At 47.2% G+C, this 22,138-nt stretch overlaps 1 protein-coding gene across 44 annotated transcripts; it reads left to right on the top strand.

Moving 5' to 3' along the window:
• Positions 1 to 2,417: 2,417 nt before the first annotated feature.
• ZNF320 (zinc finger protein 320) lies at positions 2,418 to 21,930 on the top strand. Of its 44 annotated transcripts, none has more exons than XM_063658377.1 (8): positions 2,435 to 2,514; positions 4,726 to 4,823; positions 5,867 to 6,027; positions 6,909 to 7,002; positions 7,969 to 8,101; positions 9,828 to 9,915; positions 10,233 to 10,359; positions 19,067 to 21,930. In XM_063658377.1, the coding sequence occupies exons 6-8, from the start codon at positions 9,901 to 9,903 to the stop codon at positions 20,452 to 20,454; spliced, it is 1,530 nt and encodes a 509-aa protein (XP_063514447.1). In that variant the 5' UTR covers positions 2,435 to 2,514; positions 4,726 to 4,823; positions 5,867 to 6,027; positions 6,909 to 7,002; positions 7,969 to 8,101; positions 9,828 to 9,900; the 3' UTR covers positions 20,455 to 21,930. The 44 variants fall into 44 exon arrangements, with proteins under 44 accessions (XP_054322004.1, XP_063514447.1, XP_063514445.1 ...); XM_063658375.1 differs by having other exon boundaries at positions 6,891 to 7,002; XM_063658397.1 differs by lacking the exons at positions 4,726 to 4,823; positions 5,867 to 6,027 and adding exons at positions 3,483 to 3,600; positions 6,297 to 6,374 and having other exon boundaries at positions 2,438 to 2,514.
• The last annotated feature ends 208 nt before the right edge of the window (positions 21,931 to 22,138 follow it).

Raw genomic sequence — 22,138 nt, 5'->3', positions numbered from 1 at the left:
TCTGCCAGGACTAGACGGCCCCCACCAGGTTATACTAGATATGTAGACACAGAGCTTATGCTAAGCTGCCTGATCAGTGGACAGTTAGCTGTGTAATTGGCACCAGTAAGCCATCTTTCTTCTTACTGCCCATAAATACAGGTGAACTTCTAGGCTTCCCAGTCTATGCTTCCCGTGAAAAATGAAGCATAGCCATAGGTAATTAGAAAGATGATAAAGGACCTCCTAAAAAAATTATATAATACTATAAGCCTGCCACTTAGACAGAAGATGGCTCATGAGGATATCGAACCCCCATCTACATGCTCAACTGAATCATACAGTTGCAAGCTGTTTTAAAAATTATTACTAATAAAACCAGTCAAGCCTTGACTGTTCTTGCCCAGCAAGAGACTCTGATAAGAAATGCTATCTATCGCTGGGCGCGGTGGCTCACGCCTGTAATCCCAGCACTTTGGGAGGCTGAGGCAGGTGGATCACAAAGTCAGGAGATCGAGACCATCCTGGCTAACACGGTGAAACCCCGTCTCTACTAAAAATACAAAAAATTAGCCGGGTGTGGTGGCAGTGCCTGTAGTCGCAGCTACTCGGGAGGCTGAGGCAAGAGAATGGCGTGAACCTGGGAGGCGGAGCTTGCAGTGAGCCGAGATCGCGCTACTGCACTGTAGCCTGGGTGACAGAGCGAGACTCTGTCACCAAAAAAAAAAAAAAGAAATGCTATCTATCAAAATAGACTAGCTCTTCACTACTTGCTAGCAGCTGAAGGAAACGTTTGTAGAAAATTTAACCTTACTAATTGTTGTCTACACATAGATGATCAGAGGCAAGTAGTTGAAGACATAGTTAAAAATATAACAAAACTGACACATGTACCCATACAAGTGTGGCACGGACTCAATCCAGGAGCCATGTTTAAAAATTTGTTCCCAGCAATAGGAGGATTTAAAACCCTTAATAATAAGAGTTATAATAGTAATAAAAACCTGCTTACTGCTCTCTTGTTTGCTACCTGTACTTCAAATGATAAAAAGCTTCATTGCTACCTTAGTTCACCAAAATGCTTCAGCACAAGTGTACTATATGAATCACTATCAATCTATTGCACAAAAAGACATAAGTGGCAAAAATAAGAGTAAGAACTCCCACTAATAAAAAGTGAGAATCTCAAAAAGAAGAAATAAAGGAAGAGAGAGACCCTCTTATATTGTTTTATACTCAGTACCTGTTTTAAGAAAAAACAACAAGAAAGTAAAACCAAAGACAGGCCGCCCGGCGCCAGGCCCAAAACCAGGCCTGGGCCTGCCTGGCCTAAACCCAGTAGTTAAAAATCAACTCATGACTTAGAACCCGACATTATTCACAGATTCCAGACATTGTATAGAAGAACATTGTAAAACTCCCTGCTCCGTTCTGTTTCTCTCTGACCGCCGGTGCATGCACCCCCTGTCACGTACCGCCTTCTTGCTCAAATCAATCACAACCCTTTCATGTGAAATCTTCAGTGTTGTGAGCCCTTAAAAAGGACAGAAATTGTGCATTTGGGGAGCTCAGATTTTAAGTCAGTAGCTTGCCGATGCTCCCAGCTGAATAAAGACCTTCCTTCTACAACCTGGTGTCTGAGAAGTTTTGCCTGCCGCTCGTCCTGCTACACACTGTCACAATGTCAGTGCTTTTTTTAAAAATCACTTTTTTTCTTATTGAGGCAGAGGAAGGAGCTCTGGGGTAGAGGGTCTTACTTTGTCGCCCAGGCTGGCCTGGACCTCCGGGCTCAGCGGTCTTGCCGCCCCCGCTTCCTGAGTAGCTGGGACCCCAGACTCGCCACCCTGCCCGCATCCCTGCTCTGTTTAAGCAGCAGGTGGTGACCTCACTCCTCCCTGGCGTGAGGCCTCCGCTCCGCACCCCAGGCGGTGGCCCTAGGGAAGTCTGGAGCTGAGCACAGGGTGGAGTCTCCCACCCCAGTGAATGGAGAATAGAAAGGGAGAGGATTTCTATTCTGTTCTGTAGGTCGTCAGCCTGAAATTGGAGGTTTCGCTGAGAAAGGGCTTTGTATTTCGCATTCTTGTTTGCATTCCTTCCCTTGACAACTTCCAGACTTTGGACATAAATTGCTAAAATTAATTTCAATAGCAAGGAACTTTCCTGGATCCACCTCACGTTGACTTCTCATGGAGGTCTATTTCAGTGACTGCTGAGCTGCTCCAGCCTCACTGGAGGGTTTCGCCTCCAAAACCCGGAAAAAAGGCGCAGAGAGCGAGATGGAGGAAAGCTCAGGACCCGCCCCCTTCTCGCCCCCGCCGACCCCTCACAGCCCAGGACTCCTCTGGGAGCCAGGCTCCTTGTTTCTCAACCCCGCCCCGGCCTCGTTCAGGCCCCTCCCACCTCTCGCGTCTCTTCCCAGCCTCGTCCAGGCCCCACCCACCTCCTGGGGGTCCCGCCCAGGCCTGGCATCTGTCCTGCGCTGATTGGCATAGACCCGGAAGCGGATGGCATGGACTGAAGGTCACATCGCAGCGCGTGAGTTTCGCTCTGTTTTATATGTGCTTCCCAGTCCTGTGGTTCTGCTATAACGGGGACGCTGAGTCCCCACAGACCTGGAAAATTGCGGCCCCTCTTTCTCAACCCGGAGCAAATTGAGACGTCCGGGTGAGAGTCCGTGAGTCCCTTCGAGTTTAAAGTGGCCCTGAGGCAGGTCCCGTCCTCAGTCGTTCTGCAGTGGGGTCGTGTAGACACCTCCTATCGCGGAATTTTCCTTCTCAAAACCCTTCCTGACCCGTCCTTCCGCCTCGCGCTGTTTGAAGTCCTCACCCGCGAGCTGGATTCCCGCCCTGGGCGCCTCCCACCGTCGCTCTCGTCGGCTTCAGAAGCGCCGCGCCTCAACCCCAGTTCCCGGGAGGCCGCGTCCTCTGCCTGGTCCTAAGATCCTGCAGATGCCACCCCCGTCCGAAGGCGCCGTCGCCCCCCACCTCACTCCTCGTGCGGGGCCCTTTTGCTTCCTAGTTCCAACTCCTGGAAAACGAATTTATGCAATCACGAAAGCACTCCACAGAGGGAAGTGGGCCCGAGCCAGCGTCTCCAGGGCCCCGTTTACAAAGTTTTGGGGGATTAAAGTATTTATTTTGAGGTCCCTATGGGCACCCCTTATCTGGATGAAGAATTTGGCCCTTGGCCAACGAAATGCTGATGTGAATTGGCCCGAGGCCAGAGCAGATGAGTGCCCTATGCAGATGAAGGTGTGGCCGGTGCTTGGCCGTGGCCACTCCTGGGCTCTTTCCCTTTCTGAGACGTGGTGGAAGGGGGAGGGCGGTAGGGAGAGCGGCCTTTGATCCTTTGTTACTCCGGATGCGGAGACGGGGTTTTTCCTTTTTGTCTAGTTTTGGGAAGTTCACGTTAATTGGCCTTAGATTCGCTGCCCCCAGACCCAGGACGTAGGTGTTTCCTTTTTCTTCTTTTTTATTGGAGATGGGTCTCACTCTGTTGCCCAGGCGGGAGAGCGGTGACAGGATCACAGCTCACTGCATCGTCAACATCCTATGCTCAAGAGATCCTGTCACCTCAGCCTCCAGAGTAGCTGGGACCACAGCCGCACGCCACCACACCGCGGTAATTTTTGTGTACTTGGTAGAGACGGATTTTGCCTTGTTGCTCAGGCTGGTCTCCAACTCCAGGGCTCAAGTGATCCAGCTGTATCGCCCTCCCAAAGTGCTGGGATTACAGGCATGAGCCACCATGCCCGCCTTGTTTCTTAATTAAAAAACAAATAAATAAAAAAGGCCGTGTGCAATGGCTCATGCCTGTAATCCCAGCACTTTGGGAGGCCAAGGCGGGCAGATCACCTGAGGTCAGGAGTTCGAGACCAGCCTAGCCAGCATGGTGAAATCTCGTGTCAAGTAAAATGCAGAAATTAGCCAGGTGTGATGTCGGGCGCCTGTAATCCCAGCTACTCAGGAGGCTGAGGCAGGAGAATCCCTTGAACAGGAAGGGTGAGGTTGCAGTGAGCTGAGATCACGCCACTGCACTCCAGCCTGGGTGACAGAGCGAGACTCCGTCTGAAAAAAATAAAATTACTACTTTTCAAATAAGCTTTGGTAGAATATTATGAGCTCACATCGTTGTTTTCCAACTATGATATATGTTCAAAATTTTCTTCTTTGACCCTACATTTTATTAGATGTATACATTTTTAGATGTATATATTTTTAACCATTTTAAAATAGTTTCTCTATGAAATTTGTTATGTTCAGTTTACATAGAGGACTGCATGCTTTCTAGTCTGTATCATATATTGGAAACATTTACTAGTACCTGATAAATTATTTTAGGTTGTTTCTTTTTTTCTTTCTTACTTTTTTTAGAGACGAAGTCTCCCTTCTGCCCCCAGGCTGGAGTGTGATGGTGCCATCGCGGCTCACTGCAACCTCCGTCTTTTGGGTTCAAGCTCTTCTCCTGCCTCAGCCCCCAAGTAGCTGGGATTACAAGAGCCTGCCACCAAGCCTGGCTAATTTTTGTATTTCTAGTGGAGACGGGGTTTCACCATGTTGGTCAGGATGGTCTTGAACTCCTGACCTCAGGTGATCCACCCACCTCAGCCTCAGAAAGTGCTGGGATTACAGGCGTGAGCCACTGCACCTGGACAATTTTAGGTTGTTTCAATGTGTACTTTATAAAGATATCAAGGACCTATTTTGTTTGTTTGTTTTGAGATGGAGTTTTGTTCTTATTGCCCAGGCTGGAGTGCAATGGCACGATCTTGGCTCACCACACCCTCTACCTCCCGGATTCAAGTGATTCTCCTACCTCAGCCTCCTGAATAGCTGGGATTACAGGCATGTGCCACTACGCCAAGCTAATTTTGTATTTCTAATGGAGATGGGGTTTCTCCATGTTTGTCAGGCTGGTCTCAAACTCCCAACCTCAGGTGATCCACCCACCTCGGCCTCCCAAAGTGCTGGGATTTAAGGTGTGAGCCACTGCACCCGGCCCCAGGACCTTTTTTCTTTACGTTAACATCAAAATTTAGTTCAAGTAGCGTATTATTCTATTTTCTTTCCTTATGTCATCTGATAAAATGGTGAGCTGTGAGCTTTAAGTAAACATCTCCCTCAAGTTCCTCTGGTCCATAATATTCCTTGCAGATGTTGAACGATGGGCTGGATTGTTTTGGAACCTTGTTCCAGCAGAGCCCATGTGTTCATGAAGAAAACATTTGCTTACAGCTTATTTCTACCATTGCCTCTATTTCAGTGTTTTGTTGTTGTTGTTGTTGATTTGTTTTTTTTTTTTTTTTTTTGAGAAGGAGTCTCACTCTGTCAACCAGGCTGGAGTGCAGTGGCATGATCTTGGCTCACTTGCAACCTCTGCCTCCCGGGTTCCAATGATTCTCCTGTCTCAGCCTCCTGAGTAGCTGGGATTACAGGCACACACCACCATGCCAGGCTAATTTTTGTAGTTTTAGCAGAAACCGGGTTTCACCATGTGGACCAGGATGGTTTCAATCTCCTGACCTCATGATCCACCTGCCTCGGCCTCCCATGGTGCTGGGATTACAGGCGTGAGTCACCGCACCTGGCCTCTTTCAGTGTTTTAAACACCTATAGCTATGTGTTCACACTTGTGTTTATTTTGAATGTATTACTGTCATATTTCTGGGAAAATAATTACGTGTTTAGGATTCATGCCATCAGAACCTTAGACATGGAGAGAGACATTTCTTTTGCTCAGCTGTATAAAAGATAGTCCTGGAATTTTCTTTTTTTTATTTTTATTTTTTTGAGACAGTCTTGCTCTGTCACCCAGGCTGGAGTACAGTGGGGCAATCCGGCTCACTGCAACTTCTGCCTTCCATGTTCAACTGTTTCTCTTGCCTCAGCCTCCAGAGTACCTGGGACTACAGGAGCCAGCCACCACACCCCAGCCAATCTTCGTATTTTTAGTAGAGACAAGGTTTCACCATATTGGCCAGATTGTTCTCTGAACTCTTGACCTCAAGTGATCCACCCATCTCGGCCTCCCAAAGTGCTGGGATTACAGGTGTGAGCCACCTTGCCTGACCCCTCTTCACTAGTTTTTAATTTACATAATGAATTCTGATTTTGAACCCATGTATTGAGTTTTTCCATTTAGTTACTGTATTTTTAGCCCGAGAGTTTCTGTGTAGTTCGTCATAATTTCTGTATGTTGGTTGACCTTCTTATTTTCTTCATGCATTGCTTTTACGATTTCTTGAAGTTATGTCCTAATTCAATGAGCTTCCAACTTTTTGGGGGGTGGAGGTGATGGGGTTTCACTGTGTCCCCCAGGCTTGAGGGCAGTTGTGCGATTTTGGGTCACTTCAACCTCTGCTCTCCAGGCTCAAGCCATCCTCCCACCTCAGCCTGGTGAGTAGCTTTGGTTGTGTCCTCTCCAGGTTTTTGCTTATGCCTCCTGAATGCAAGTTAATTTAAGTGTGTGTGGATGTAATTTGAAGTATGTGCTGAAGTGCATTAATGGATAAGCCCATGCTTTTTTTTTGAGACAGAGTCTCACTTTGTCGACAGGCTGGAGTGCAGTGGTGCCATCTCAGCTCACTGCAACTTCTGACTCCCGAGTTCAAGTGATTCTTTTGCCTCAGCCTCCCAAGTAGCTGGGACAACAGGGGCATGCCAAGAAGCCCAGCTAACTTTTGTACTTGTAGTAGAGAGGGGGTTTCACCATGTTGGCCAAAATTGTCTCAATCTCTTGATCTCATGATCCACCTGCCTCACCCTCCCAGAGTGCTGGGATTACAGGCATGAGGTAACGCATGTGGCCAAGCCCATGGTTTATGTAGAAAACACAGCATTTGCAGCATATATATATATATATATATATATATATATATATATAATTATTATTTTTTTTATTTTTTGAGAAAGTCTTGCTCTGTTGCCCAGGCCTGCGTTGGGAAGGTGCCTGGGGCCTGTCCGGTGACACAAGGTGTTCTTCCCTGCCCAGCACCAGCCCCTGGAAAATGGGCTCCTCTGACATGTAGGTGTCCAAATCCTCCTGTGATTGTGTGGGCCAAAGGGATCAGGAGACAGAGAGAGAGCAGTAAAAAACCTGAGACAGAGAAAAGAATGAGAAAGGCCCATAACAGATGGCAAAGTAGAAGATGGGTGAGGGATTTGCCAAGAGACAACAAAAGTGGAAAAAAAAAAAGATGAGAAAGCAGGAGGAGAAAAGCAACTGGAGAAATGTAGAGAAAAGCTAGATGTACAGAGAGATGAAGGACAGCAAGGTAGGTAGAGGGGCAGCAAAGAGGGAGGCTCACCAGAGTGAGGAAGAGGAGGTGGGATTTGGAGCCAGGGCAGATAGAGCAGAGTGATGATGGTGGCAAAGAGAACAGAGGGAGAACCACAGCAGGGAGGACACCTGGGGATCTGGGGTGCCAGAGCATGGGGCCAGGGGAGTGTAACAAGGAAGAGAGAATTTAACAGGGAGAGCTGAGGCGGCGCAGAGATGGGAGAAGAGGCAGAAATCTATAGAGATTGACGACGATCTAAAGACTGGGGAGAAGGAGCAACAAGAGGTTAAATGAGTCGTGGAGGTGGAGCCTGGCTAATTTTTGTATTTTTAGTAGAGACAGGGTTTCACCATGTTGGCCAGGTTGGTCTTGAACTCCTGACCTCAGGCGATCCACCTGCCCTACCTCCCAAAGAGCTGGGATTACAGACATGAGCCACTGCATCTGGCCATCCATGTTTTCTTGATTGAAAAAATTTGCTTATATCGTAGTTCTACAGCTGACCCTCTTTCCCTATTTTCTTTTTTTGTTTGTTTGTTTTTTTGAGAGACAGTTCCACTCTTGTTGCCCAGGCTGGAGTGCAATGGCATGATCTCAGCTGACCACAACCTCTGCCTCCCGGGTTCAAGCAATTCTTCTGCCTCAGCCTTCCTGAGTAGCTGGGATTACAGCCATGCCCCAACATGCCTAGATAATTTTTGTATTTTTAGTAGAGACGGGGGTTTCTCCATGTTGCTCAGGCTGGTCTGGAACTCCTGACCTCAGCTGATCCACCCACCTTGGCCTCCCAAAGTGCTGTGATTACAGGCCTGAGCCACTCCACCTGGCCTCCGTGTTTTCAAGGTCAGTAGTTGTGTGTTTACAGTTCTGCATTTTATAAACGTTACTGTAATTTTCTTGTAAGGAAGAATTAAATGTTGAGAGTCAATGGCATCAGAACCTTGCAAAAGAAGTTTCTTTAGCCCAGGTATGTGAAAGATGCTTCTCTAATTTTCAAAGAGAGAGCTGATAAGACCAACCCTTTCCATTAGCCCTTCCATGCCACCATGTAAGAATTCAGACACACCTTCTCACTCATCTCAGACCTTCTCACGGTAACTCGGTGAATATGTCCCCACTCTGAGGATGTCACAGCTAAATCTAAAGCAGGTCATGTCAGTGCCTGGCAGGGAACCCTCCGCCGACTTCCCGTGTTCCCCAGGACAAAAGCCCCACTCCTCACTGTGGTTCCACAGCCCTGTGTCCAGGGCCCCTGCCAGTGTCCAGCCGCCTCCTGGGAGCTTGCCCTCATCTCCTGACTCCCTCTGCCCCAGTCACATTTGCTTTTCTCTTTCCCCAAATATCAAAACCCTTCCTGTCTCAGGTTGCTGTCCCTGCTCTTACCCTATGTCCCTAAGTGATCACAGCCCTCTCCGTTTCTGCTTCTTCAGGTCTAGGCTCAGAGCTGTCTCCCATGCCCTCCCACCCCCATCTGAAGTTCCCTCTGCCCGTCAGTCTCTATCACGTTACTCAGGTTTTATTATCTCTGTCACATCAGAAACGCTTTTTTTTTCCTTCCTCAAACAGAGTCTCACTCTGTCCTTCAGGCTGTGAGTGCAGTCTCATGATCTTGGCTCACTGCAACCTCTCTCTCCTGGGTTCAAGTGATTCTTGTGCCTCAGCCTCCCAAGTAGCTGAGTTACAGATGCGTGCCACCCACCACCACACGTGGCTAATTTTTGTATTTGTAGTTTTATTTTATTTTATTTTATTTTTAAATCTTACTCTGTCACCCAGGCTGGAGTGTAGTGGCATGATCTCGGCCCATTGCAACCTCCACCTCCCAGGTTCAAGTGATCCTCCAACCTCAGCATCCTGAGTAGCTGGGATTACAGATGCCCACCAAGCCCAGCTACTTTTTGTATTTTTAGTAGGAGACAAGGTTTCACCATGTTGGCCAGGCTGGTCTAGAACTCCTGACCTCAAGTAATCCACCCACCTCGGCCTTCCAGAGTGCTGGTATTACAGGCATGAGCCACCGTGCCTGGCCCAAATTTTGTATTTTTAGTAGAGACAGGGTTTCACCATGTTGGCCAGGCTGGTCTCGAACTCCTGAGCACAAGTGATCCTCTCACCTCAGCTTCCTAAGTAGCTGGGACCACAGACACACAGAGGTGCACCACCATACCTTCCTAACTTTTTGTATTTTTGTAGAGATGGGGTTTCACCATGTTGCCTAGGCTAGTCACAAACTCCTGAGCTCAAGCAATCTACCCATCTTGGCCTCCTAGAGTGCTGGGGTGACAGGTGTGAGCCACCGCACCCAGCCTTTGTGTGGGGTTTGGTTAGGTCTGAGTCTGTGCCCTGAAGGGGAGCTCATCCCAGCCCAGCTCCCCACTGCTGCAGCGTGTGTGTGGACTCCTCCAGTAGGGGAGTGGGAGTTTTCCTGTAGGAGTTTATCATTCCTGGGGCAGTGGGCAGCAGAGGGGACCATATTTCCCAGGGTGAGGTCTCCTTTGTATGTGTCGTCGTGTTATGGGGAGGGGGTGTGTTGATTCTGAGCAATAAACAACATATTTCTAACATTCAGGATTGACTTCTAAAGACTCTTGCTATGTGAGGAGGAAACCCAGAAGAGGAAGAGGAAAGCAAAGGAGTCAGGGATGGCTCTTCCTCAGGTGAGATGATATTCTTGGTGGATTGTTCTGTCCCCTTCCTTTCAGAAATGCTGGGGCTTGGAGTTGGGAATCTTCTCTGAGTCTGAAGCATCCTGCCTGACAGGTTTGCTCACACTCACCCATGCCTTCCCTCAGTCCCTCTTATCTCACTTAGATTTTATCTCTTGTGACCAAGTGACATGAACTTGGGAAGAGGCTGCACTGGGCATGGTCCTGGGAAGGGCTCACACCCTGACATGGATGGACACGGGGTGAGGGTCCCCATGGTGTCAGTGCTGTTGGGCAGCAGGGATTGTTAAAATGTGTTTTCATTTCAGGGTCTATTGACATTCAGGGATGTGGCCATAGAATTCTCTCAGGAGGAGTGGAAATGCCTGGACCCTGCTCAGAGGACTCTATACAGGGACGTGATGTTGGAGAATTATAGGAACCTGGTCTCCCTGGGTGAGGATAACTTCCCCTCTGGGGATGTGCCCTTGTGGATCTTTGTATTTTCTCTTGGGAGTTGCATCCTTGCTTAACTAAAATGGAAGCTGTACTGATTTTGAAATGAAAAGCTTCATGATGTAGCATCTGGACTTTCACTGTCCCCTTTGTTTAGATGTTCTGCATTCTTCATGATACCTCAATGTGGGTTCCAGAACTAAAGTAGGCATAAAACCTTATGGCAAGCTGGGCATGGTGGCTCACGCCTGTCATCCCAGCACCTTGGGAGGCTGAGGTGTGTGGATCACTTCAGGTCAGGAGTTTGAGACCAGCCTGGCCAACATGGTGAAACCCTGTCTCTACTAAAAATACAAAAATTAGCTGGACATCGTGGTGCATGCCTATAATCCCAGCTCCTAGAAAGGCTGAGGAAAGAGAATTGCTTGAACCCAGGAGGCCAAGTTTGCAGTGAGCCGAGAACACACCGCTGCACTCCAGCCCAGATGACAGAGCAAGACTCTGTCTCAAAAAACAAAAACAAAACCTTATGGCAGACTTTAAACATATCCAGTTCCCTGTTTTCTTCTCCTGTGCTTTCAACTCATTTGTTCTTGGAAGAGAGCTCGATGTCCACATACTACATATTACAGTGCTCCGTCAGCATTCAGAAGGAGGCAGTCAGTGGAGGAATTTGTGAAATATTTTCTTAGATTCACCTGTAATGTCTTCTTTCCTACAGAAATATAGGGCTGGGACTCTAGAAAAGCTCCAGCACATCATGGTCCTTTCTTTTTATAAGCAGGAGTCTCTTTCTGACCTGTTATCTCCATGTTGGAGCAAGGGAAAGAGCCCTGGACTGTGGAGAGTGAAGTGAAAATAATAAAAAAGTCCAGATGGGTGGGAATGTATTACAGGTGTAAACGCAGGTAAGAGCTCAGATGGGCAGAGTGGAAGCTCCACCTTCAAATAGTGTGTGGGGAAACTCTGCTAGTGGGAGAATTCTGTGGCAAAAGAAAAGTTTCAATCCTGAGATCTCTGAAGGGACATCTTTCTTTGCCCTCACTTATCCCTCTGCTATTTCCTTATTTATTTCTTTTCTTTTCTCTTCTCTTCTCTTCTCTTCTCTTCTCTTCTCTTCCTTCCTTCCTTTCTTCTTTCCTTTTCTTTTCTTTCCTTTTCTTTCTTTTTCTTTTGACAGTCTCACTCTTTCATCCAGGCTACAGTGCAGTGGAACAATCTTGGCTAACTGCAGCCTCTGTCTTTCGGGCTCAAAGAATTCTTGTGCCCCACCTTTCTTGGAAGCTGGGACTGCAGGCGCTCACCACCATGCCCAGCTCACTTTGTGCTTTTAGTAGAGATGGGGTTTCACCATGTTGGTCAGGCTGGTCTCAAACTCCTTATCTCAAGTGGTTCACCTGCTTCGGCTTCCCAAAATGCTGGGATTACAGGCGCGAGCTGCCATGCCCAACCATTGTTATTATTTTAAATAGTTTTGTCTTTTAGTTCTTAGTTTAAGTGGTTTAAACATGATTCCATTGTGACTGTAACAACCACATTAGTGTCTATTCCTTTCAGTATGCAGAAGTGAAGTGTGTTGTATTGATATATGGGGAGAGGTTATTGTTGCAGGTATGTTAAACATCTGAAACTTATAGCACAATAATGAAGCTTAAAATTTCCATAACCTGGCCAAGTACAGTGGCTGACACCTGTTATTCAAGCACTGGGATGCCGAGGTGGGCAGATTGCCTGAGGTCAGGAGTTCAGAACCAGCCTGGGTAGCATGGTGAAACTTCGTCTCTGCTAAATTTACAAAAGTTAGCCAGGCCCAGTGGTGGGCAGCTGTAATCCCAGCTACTCAGTAGGCTCAGGCAGGAGAGTCACTTGAACCTGGGAGGTGGAGGTTGCAGTGAGCCAAGATTGCACCATTGCACTCCAGCCTGGGAGACAGAGCGAGACTCCATGTCAAAAAATAAAAATAAAAATAAAAAAATTCCATAACCTCCAAATTTCTTCTTCTCCAGTAGAACTTTTTTTATATTTATTTATTTATTTATGAAGTATTTATTGATCATTCTTGGGTGTTTCTCGGAGAGGGGGATGTGGCAGGGTCATAGGATAATAGTGGAGAGAAGGTCAGCAGATAAACACATGAACAAAGGTCTCTGGTTTTCCCAGGCAGAGGTCCCTGCGGCCTTCTGCAGTGTTTGTGCCCCTGGGTACTTGAGATTAGGGAGTGGTGATGACTCTTAAAGAGCATGCTGCCTTCAAGCATCTGTTTAACAAAGCACATCTTGCACCGCCCTTAATCCATTTAACCCTGAGTTGACACAGCACATGTTTCAGAGAGCACGGGGCTGGGGGAAAGGCCATAGATCAACAGCATCCCAAGGCAGAAGAATTTCTCCTAGTCAGAACAAAATGGAGTCTCCTATGCCCACCTCTTTCTACACAGACACAGCAACAATCTGATCTCTCCTTCCTTTCCCCACACTTCCCCCCCTTCTCTTCAACAAAACCGCCATCGTCCTCATGGCCCGCTCCCGATGGTCGCTGTCTCTTCGGAGATGTTGGGTACACCTCCCAGACAGGGCGGCCGGGCAGAGGCGCTCCTCACATCCCAGAAGATGGGCGGCCGGGCAGAGTCGCTCCTCACATCCCAGAAGATGGGCGGCCGGGCAGAGTCGCTCCTCATCTCCCAGACGGGGCGGCCGGGCAGAGGCGTTCCTCACTTCCTCCCAGACGGGGTGGCAGCCAGGCAGAGGCGCTCCTCACCTCCCAGACGGGGCGGCCGGGCAGAGGCGCTCCTCACATCCCAGATGGGGCGTCCGGGCAGAGGTCCTCCTCACTTCACAGATGGGGTGGCCGGGCAGAGGCGCTCCTCACTTCCCAGAGGGGGCGGCCATCAGAGACGCTCCTCACTTCCCAGACGGGGTGGCCGGGCAGAGGCGCTCCTCACTTCCCAGACGGGGCGGCCGGGCAGAGGTGCTCCTCACTTCCCAGATGGAGTGGCCGGGCAGAGAGGCTCCTCACTTCCCAGATGGGGCGGCCGGGCAGAGAGGCTCCTCACCTCCCAGATGGGGCAGCCGGGCAGAGGTGCTCCTCACTTCCTCCCAGACGGGGTGGCAGCCAGGCAGAGGCACTCCTCACCTCCCAGATGGGGTGGCCAGGCAGAGGCGCTCCTCACTTCCCAGACGGGGTGGCAGCCGGGCAGAGGCGCTCCTCTCCTCCCAGATGGGGTGGCCGGGCAGAGGCGCTCCTCACTTCCCAGATGGGGCAGCTGGGCTGAGGCGCTCCTCACTTCCTCCCAGATGGGGTGGCAGCCAGGCAGAGGCGCTCCTCACTTCCCAGATGAGGTGGCCGGGCAGATGCGCTCCTCACTTCCCAGATGGGGCGGCCGGGTAGAGGTGCTCCTCACCTCCCAGATGGGGCGGCCGGGCAGAGGCGCTCCTCACTTCCCAGACGATGGGTGGCTGGGCAGAGGCGCTCCTCACCTCCCAGATGGGATGGCCGGGCAGAGGCGCTCCTCACTTCCTACACAGGGTGGCGGCTGGGCAGAGGCACTCCTCTCCTCCCAGATGGGGCAGCCGGGCAGAGGCACTCCTCACTTCCCAAACGGGGCGGCCCGGCAGAGGCGCTCCTCACTTCCTCCCAGACGGGGTGGCAGCCTGGCAGAGGCGCTCCTCTCCTCCCAGATGGGGCAGCTGGGCAGAGGCGCTCCTCACTTCCCAAACGGGGCGGCCCGGCAGAGGCGCTCCTCACTTCCTCCCAGACGGGGTGGCAGCCAGGCAGAGGCGCTCCTCATCTCCCAGATGGGGCGGCCGGGCAGAGGTGCTCCTCACTTCCTCCCAGACGGGGTGGCAGCCAGGCAGAGGTGCTCCTCATCTCCCAGATGGGGCGGCCGGGCAGAGGCGCTCCTCACTTCCCAGATGGGGTGGCCGGGCAGAAGCGCTCCTCACTTCCCAGATGATGGGCGGCCAGGCAGAGGCGCTCCTCACTTCCCAGATGATGGGCGGCCGGGCAGAGATGCTCCTCACTTCCTATATGGGATGGCGGCAGGGCAGAGGTGCTCCTCACTTCCGAGATGGGGCAGCCGGGCAGAGGGGCTCCTCACATCCCAGACGATGGGCGGCCAGGCAGAGACGCTCCTCACTTCCTAGACGGGGTGGCGGCGGGGCAGAGGCTGTAATCTTAGCACTTTAGAAGGCCAAGGCAGGCGGCTGGGAGGTGGAGGTTGTAGCGAGCCAAGATCATGCCACTGCACTCCAGCCTGAGCAACATCGAGCATTGAGTGAGCGAGACCCCATCTGCAATCCCAGCACCTCGGGGGGCCGAGGCGGGCAGATCACTTGAGGCCAGGAGCTGGAGACCAGCCAGGTCAACAGGGCGAAACCCTGTCTCCACCAAAAATACAAAAACCATTCAGGCGTGGCGGCGCGCGCCTGCAATCCCAGGCACTTGGCAGGCCGAGGCAGGAGAGTCACAGGAGCCCGAGGCAGGGAGGTTGCAGCGAGCCAAGATCATGGCAGTACAGTCCAGCTTTGGCAACAGAAGGAGACGGAAAAAAGAAGGAGAGGGAGACTGAAGGAGGGAGAGGGAGAGGGGGAGGGGGAGGGGGAGAGGGAGAGCCTTTTTTTATTTTTGTCACAGTTATTTTTGTGTATGTTGCATTTCTGTTAACATATATGTACAGTGTTTTTTTATACCTTTTCATTTTTAATAATATGGAAAAAAGTTTAGTTATGAAGAAAAGTTATATGTATGTGAGTTTCTGTATCTGTCCTTTTATTAATTAATTAATTTATGTACTTATGAGACAGAGTTTTGCTCTTGTCACCCGGGCTGAAGTGCAATGCTGCAATCTTGGCACCACAACTTCCGCCTCCCCGGTTCAACCAATTCTCCTGCCTCAGCCCCTGAGTAGCTGGGATTACAGGCATGCACCACCACACCCAGCTAATTTTGTATTTTTATTGTTTTATTTATTTATTTATTTTTTTGAGACAGAGTTTCATTCTTGTTTCCCAGGCTGGAGTGCAATGGCGCAATCTCAGCTCACTGCCTCCCAGATTCAAGCAGTTCTCCTGCCTCAGCCTCCTGAGTACCTGGGACTACAGGTGCCGACCACCATGCCTGGCTATTTTTTTGTATTTTTAATAGAGATGGGGTTTCACTGTGTTAGCCAGGATGGTCTCGATCTCCTGACCTTGTGATCCACCCACCTCAGCCTCCCAAACTGCTGGGATTACAGGCGTGAGCCACCATGCCTGGCCTAATTTTGTATTTTTGGTAGAGACAGGGTTTTCTCCTTGTTGTCCAGGCTGGTCTCGAACTCTTGACCCCAGGTGATCCGCCTGGCTCACCCTCCCAAAGTGCTGGGATTATAGGCATGAACCACCATGCCCGGCCTACCTGTTTTTTAATTTAACTTTACTGGAGAACTTTATATATGTTTGTGGGTTGGAGTTACTCTTTAGCCTTCTGTCATTTATTTTTTCTTTGAGATACTGTCTCAGTTTGTCACCCAGGCTAAAGTGCGGTGGTGTGATCTTGGGTCACTGCAACGTCCACTTCCCAAGTTCAAGTGATTCTCCTGCCTCAGCCTCCCAAGTAGCTGGGACTATGGGTGAGTGCCAACATGCCAGGCTAAGTTTTTGTATTTTTTTTTTAGCAGAGATGGGGTTTTACCTTGTTAGCTGGGATGGTCTTGATCTCCTGACCTCATGAATCTCCCACCTCATCCTCCCAAAATGCTGGGATTACCATGCCCTACATGTCTCAAGGTTTTTAAAACATGTTAGTGCTATTAGATGGCTTCAAGTATTGCAAGATTTATAGTAGAGACCCTAAATATACTTTGTTTAATAAGATTGGTCAGCCTGCGGTGATGTTGATGATGAGATGCTCCTGTTCCTGTCTCTGTCATTTCACTGTTAGAAATAGCTTAGACTGACCGGCCATGGTGGCTCATGCCTCTAATCCTAGCACTTTCGAAGACCAAGGTGGGTAGATTGCTTGAGGTCAGGAGTTTGAAAACAGTCTGGCCAACATGGTGAAACCTGGAATGTACTAAATGCCAAAAATGGGCCAGGCGCAGTGGCTCACACCTAAATCCCAGCACTTTGGGAGGCTGAGACAGGTTGATCACTTGAGGTCAGGACTTCAAGACAAGCCTGGCCAATATGGTGAAACCCCATCTCTACTAAAACTACAAAAACCAGCTGTGCATGGTGACATGCGCCTATAATCCCAGCTACTTGGCGGCTGAGGTAGGAGAATCACTTGAACCCATGAGGTGGAGGTTGCAGGGAGCCGAGATCATGCCACTGCACTCCAGCCCGGGCAACAGAGTGAGACTCTGGGCTGAGGAGAGAGAATCACTTGAGGTAGGAGAATCCTGCCAGTACACTCCAGCCTGGGTGATAGAGTGTGATTCAATCTGAAAAACAAATGAAAAAGGAAGTAGCTTAAACTGGGAAGCTTAAGACACAGACATTTATTTCTCATGAATTTGGAAAGTGGGAAATCCAAGAGCAAGGTGCCAGCCAAATTGGTTCCTGGTGAGAGCCTTCTTCATGGTTTAGCCCAGCCACCTTCCTGCTGTGTCCTAATACAGTGGAAAGAGGAACAGGCAATGAGCTCTTTACTGTCTCTATAAATGCACTAGTCCTATTCACAAGAAGTCAACACCCATGACTAAATTCTCTCAAGGTCTGCATCTGCAGGAACATCCTATTAGAGAATACCACATCTACCAAAGCTTATTTGAGAGGTAGTTATTTATCTTATCTTATTTTTTTGAGATGGAATCTCATCTTGTTGCCCAGGCTAGAGTGCAGTGGCACTATCTTGGATCACTGCAACCTCAGCCTCCCAGGTTCAAATGATTCCTGCCTCAGACTCCCAAGTAGCTGGGATTACATGCACCTGCCACCATGCCCAGCTAATTTTTTTTGTATTTTTAGTAGAGATGGGGTTTCACCATTTGTTTCTGGCTGGTCTTGGACTCCTGGCCTCATGATCCACCCAACTCAGCCTACCAAAGTGCTGGGATTACAGGTATGTGCCACCGTGGCCAGCCATTAGTCAATTCTTACTCCTTATAATTCTGTGTATTTTCTTCACCTCATACTTCAGAAGGTAGTGATGTTAACATGTATTTCAGTTATTATGTTGTGTACTGGTGGTAACTACAAGTTATGGCTTTTTTTTAAGAGGGAATTGTTTAGAATTCTGCAGGCAGTATAAATTGACTTATTATTTTCTTTCTTTTATGAGTTTTCAGTATGTGGTATTCAATATAACTGACACACTCCGTTCGTTAATGTCACAAACTGCCACTGGGCACAGTGGCTCATGCCTGTAATCCCAGGACTTTGGGAGGCCGAGACATGTGGCTCACCTGAGTTCGAGATCACAGGAGTTCACAGGAGTTTGAGACTAGCCTGGCCAACATGGTGAAACCCCATCTCTATTAAAAGTATAAAAATTAGCTGGGCATAGTGGCATGTGCCTGTAATCCCAGGTGCTTGGGAAGTTGAGGCAAGAGACTCACTTGAACCCAGGAAGCAGAGGTTGCAGTGAACCAAGATTATGCCATTTCACTCCAGCCTGGGTGACAGAGTGAGACTCCATCTTAAAAAAATAAAAATATAAAAATATTTTTTAAAAAAGTCACAACGTGCCTGTTCCACATGGATATAGGTAATTTTGTAACAGTTATTCAGAAAAATATGGTATTAACGTTTTCTTTTTTTTTTTTTTTTTTTGAGACGCAGTCTCACTCTGTCACCCAAGGTGGAGTGCAATGGTGTGATCTCAGCTCACCACAATCTTTGCCTTCCGAGTTCAAGCGATTTTCCTGCCTCATCCTTTCAACTAGCTGGGATTACAGCCACCTATGACCATGCCCGGCTACATTTTGTATTTTTAGTAGAGATGGGGCTTTGCCATGTTGGCCAGGTTGGGCGAACTCCTAACCTGAGGTGATGCACCTGCCTCAGCCTCCCAAAGTACTGGGATTACAGGCGTGAGCCACCACCCCCTGCCTTTTTTTGTTTTCTGAGATGGAGTCTCACTTTGTCACCCAGGCTGGAGTGCAGTGGTGCGATGTGGGCTCACTGCAAACGTTGCCTCTTGGCTTAAATCAATTCTTGTGCCTAAGCCTCCCGAGTAGCTGGGACGACAGGGTGGGCTACCACACCCGGCTAATTTTTGTAATCTTATCTTCTCAGTGCTATGATTGTTTGATAATACAGAATTTCCATTGATTTTGATTATCCTTACAAGAGCTTGTTGTGGATTATTTACCAATATAGTACATTGTCTGTTTTTTTGTATTTGTTTGTACATACTAAATATACTGTATATATGAAGAATACATATTTTTCTCTTCTTTGATGTGACAGTGATACATTTTTTGCACTGTGTGATACCCCTTAGGATTAAAGTGGAAAAATACTCCTTACTTTAGGCTTATGCCTGTTTGTGCCCTGTCAGTATTTTGTCATGATATTGGAAATAGGCTTCTGTAAAAATGATTTGAAGTACATGAAATCAGCCTTTATTTATTAAAGAATCTTACTCACTTTGTGTTCCTAAACTTTGAAGCTCATGTTTGGGAAGTTTAAAATAAGTATTTTTGTGTGTGTGTGATATTTATACATTTCAGTATTTTATACCATCTGTACTTAATTGGAAACCTATTGGTGTTTATATTTTGTAGATACCTCTTCCAAATGCATGATGAATACCTTGTCATCAACAGGGCAAGGCAATACAGAAGTGTTCCACAAAGGAACATTGCAAAGACAAGCAAGTTATCACATTGGAGCATTTTGCTCCCAGGAAATTGAGAAAGACATTCATGACTTTGTGTTTCAGTGGCAAGAAGATGAAACAAATGACCATGAAGCACCCATGACAGAAATAAAAAAGTTGGCTGGTAGTACAGAGCGATATGATCAAAGGCGTGCTGGAAACAAGCCTATTAAACATCAGCTTGGATCAAGATTCCATTTGCATTTGCGAAGACATAGGAGAATTCATACTGGAGAGAAACCTTACAAATGTGAAGAATGTGAGAAAGTTTTCAGTTGCAATTCACATCTTGAGATACATAGGATAATTCATACTGGAGAGAAACCATACAAATGTAAGGTTTGTGACAAGGCTTTTAAGCATGATTCACACCTGGCACAACATACTAGAATTCACAGGGGAGACAAACATTACACATGTAATGAATGTGGCAAGGTTTTTGATCAAAAAGCAAACCTTGCATGTCATCATAGAAGTCATACTGGAGAGAAACCTTATAAGTGTAATGAGTGTGGCAAGACCTTTAGTCAGACATCACACCTTTTATACCATCATAGACTGCATACTGGAGAGAAACCTTACAAATGTAATGAGTGTGGCAAGACCTTCGCTCGAAATTCGGTCCTCATAATTCATAAGGCAGTTCATACTGCAGAAAAACCTTATAAGTGTAATGAATGTGGCAAGGTTTTTAAGCAACGAGCAACTCTTGCAGGACATCGTAGAGTTCACACTGGAGAGAAACCTTACAGATGTGAAGAATGCGACAAAGTTTTTAGTCGCAAATCACACCTTGAAAGACATAGGAGGATTCATACTGGAGAGAAACCGTACAAATGTAAGGTTTGTGACAAGGCTTTCCGGAGTGATTCACGCCTTGCAGAACATCAGAGAGTTCATACTGGAGAGAGACCTTACACATGTAATGAATGTGGCAAGGTTTTTAGTACAAAAGCATACCTTGCATGTCATCATAAACTTCATACTGGAGAGAAACTTTACGGATGTGAAGAATGTGACAAAGTTTACATTCGCAAATCACACCTTGAAAGACATAGGAGGATTCATACAGGAGAGAAACCTCACAAGTGTGATGATTGTGGCAAAGCCTTTAATTCACCTTCACACCTTATTAGGCATCAGAGAATCCATACTGGACAGAAATCTTACAAATGTCATCAGTGTGGCAAGGTCTTCAGTCTGAGGTCACTCCTTGCAGAACATCAGAAAATTCCTTTTGGAGACAGTTGTTTCAAATGCAATGAGTATAGCAAACCATCAAGCATTAATTGATATTAGAGTCAAATCAGCATTGACCTGAGTTTGAGTTGACTTAACATTGATTTCAAGCATTAATTGACATTAAACTGTTTATGTTAAGAGGATTGGGCCAGGCGTGGTGTCTCACACCTGTAATCCCAGCACTTTGAGAGGCCAAGACAGGTAGGTCACTTGAGGTCATGAATTTGAGACCAGCCTGGCCAACAGATGGCAGCCACTTTTCTCAGCCTGTATGTTCTTTTATTTATATATATTTTTTAAGATGGAATCTTGCTCTGTCACCCACGTTGGAGTGCAGTGATGTGATCTTGGTTCACTGCAACCTTCACCTCCCAGGTTCATGGGATTCTCCTGCCTCAGTCTCCCGAGTAGCTGGGACTACAGGTGAATGCCACCATGCCTGGGTAATTTTTTGTATTTTTACTGGGTTTCACCATGTTAACTAGGATGGTCTCGATCTTCTGACCTTATGATCCGCCTGCCTCCACCTGCCAAAGTGCTGAGATTACAGGCATGAGCCACCATGCCTGGCCTGTTTTTGGTTTCTTTAACAAAAAGTTATAGAAATTTCTCTGGGTATTGTTTTGAATCTACATCATATTCAGTTATATAATCATTTAGCAATATTATTCCATTCAATATGGCTTGTATCTCTTATTTGTACATGTTTTTAATCATTTTGATCAATGTTTGTAGATTTGAAGGTAGAAACTTCTCACCTTTTTACGTTTATTCCTAAGTATTTCTTACTTTAAGTTCTTTAGCAAATGAAAGTGTTTTTTAATTTTCTTTTTAAATTGTTTATTGTTAATGTATGGAAATTCAACTAATTTTTGGTGCTGTTATTCTATTCTGCAAATCCACTGCATATGTTTATTAGTTCCAGTTGCATTTTGGTTGACTCTTTGTGATTTTCTACACAGAATATCATGTCATCTACAAACAAACAGAATTTTACTTCTTTCTTTCTGATTTGGATGAGTTTGATTTCTTTTGCTATTTCATTGCTCTGGCTAGGACAGCCGGTATTGATTGAATAGAAAGGGTGAGAGCATTCTTGCATCATGTGAGATCCTACAGGAAAAGCATTCCATTTTCCCTGATTGGTTATTTCTGCTGTGGTCATCTCATGGATGGTCTTTGTATTGTTGAGGTAAACTTTCTTCTCTTTCTATTTTGTGTAGGATTTCCATGATGACTGGATGTTGAATTCTGTGAAATGCTTCTTTGCCATGTATTGAGATGATGTGGTTTTCATCTTTAATTTTGTCAAGTGGTATATCACATTGATTTGCTTGACTATGTTGAATCATTTTGCATCCCAGAAATAAGTGGCACTTACATATCAACAATCCTTTTTATAACCTTTTGAATACAGTTTGCTAGTACAAGGGGTCTTCAGGAAGTTCATGGAAAAATACATATTATGAGACAATTGCACATGATGTCACATTTTTTGCACCAAAATAAACTGGTACAAATCTGTTATAATGTGTCTGAACAGGGTCTGGTTTGAGGCACTCAGATGGGTAAGACATGAGTTTGAAAAGCAACTCAATCAAAGCAATGTAAATTCTGCTAAAATTGAAACAAGAAGAAACATCAAATTTGTGATGAGACCAGATGCAGTGGCTCAGGCCTGTAATCCCAGCACTTTCAGAGGCTGAGACAGTTGGGTCACATGAGCCCGGGTACT

This window comes from Pongo pygmaeus, chromosome 20 (genome assembly GCF_028885625.2).
Source record: "Pongo pygmaeus isolate AG05252 chromosome 20, NHGRI_mPonPyg2-v2.0_pri, whole genome shotgun sequence".
Lineage (NCBI taxonomy): Eukaryota > Metazoa > Chordata > Mammalia > Primates > Hominidae > Pongo > Pongo pygmaeus.
The sequence above is the reverse complement of the archived record's forward strand: the minus strand, read 5'-3'. Positions and strand labels throughout refer to the sequence as shown.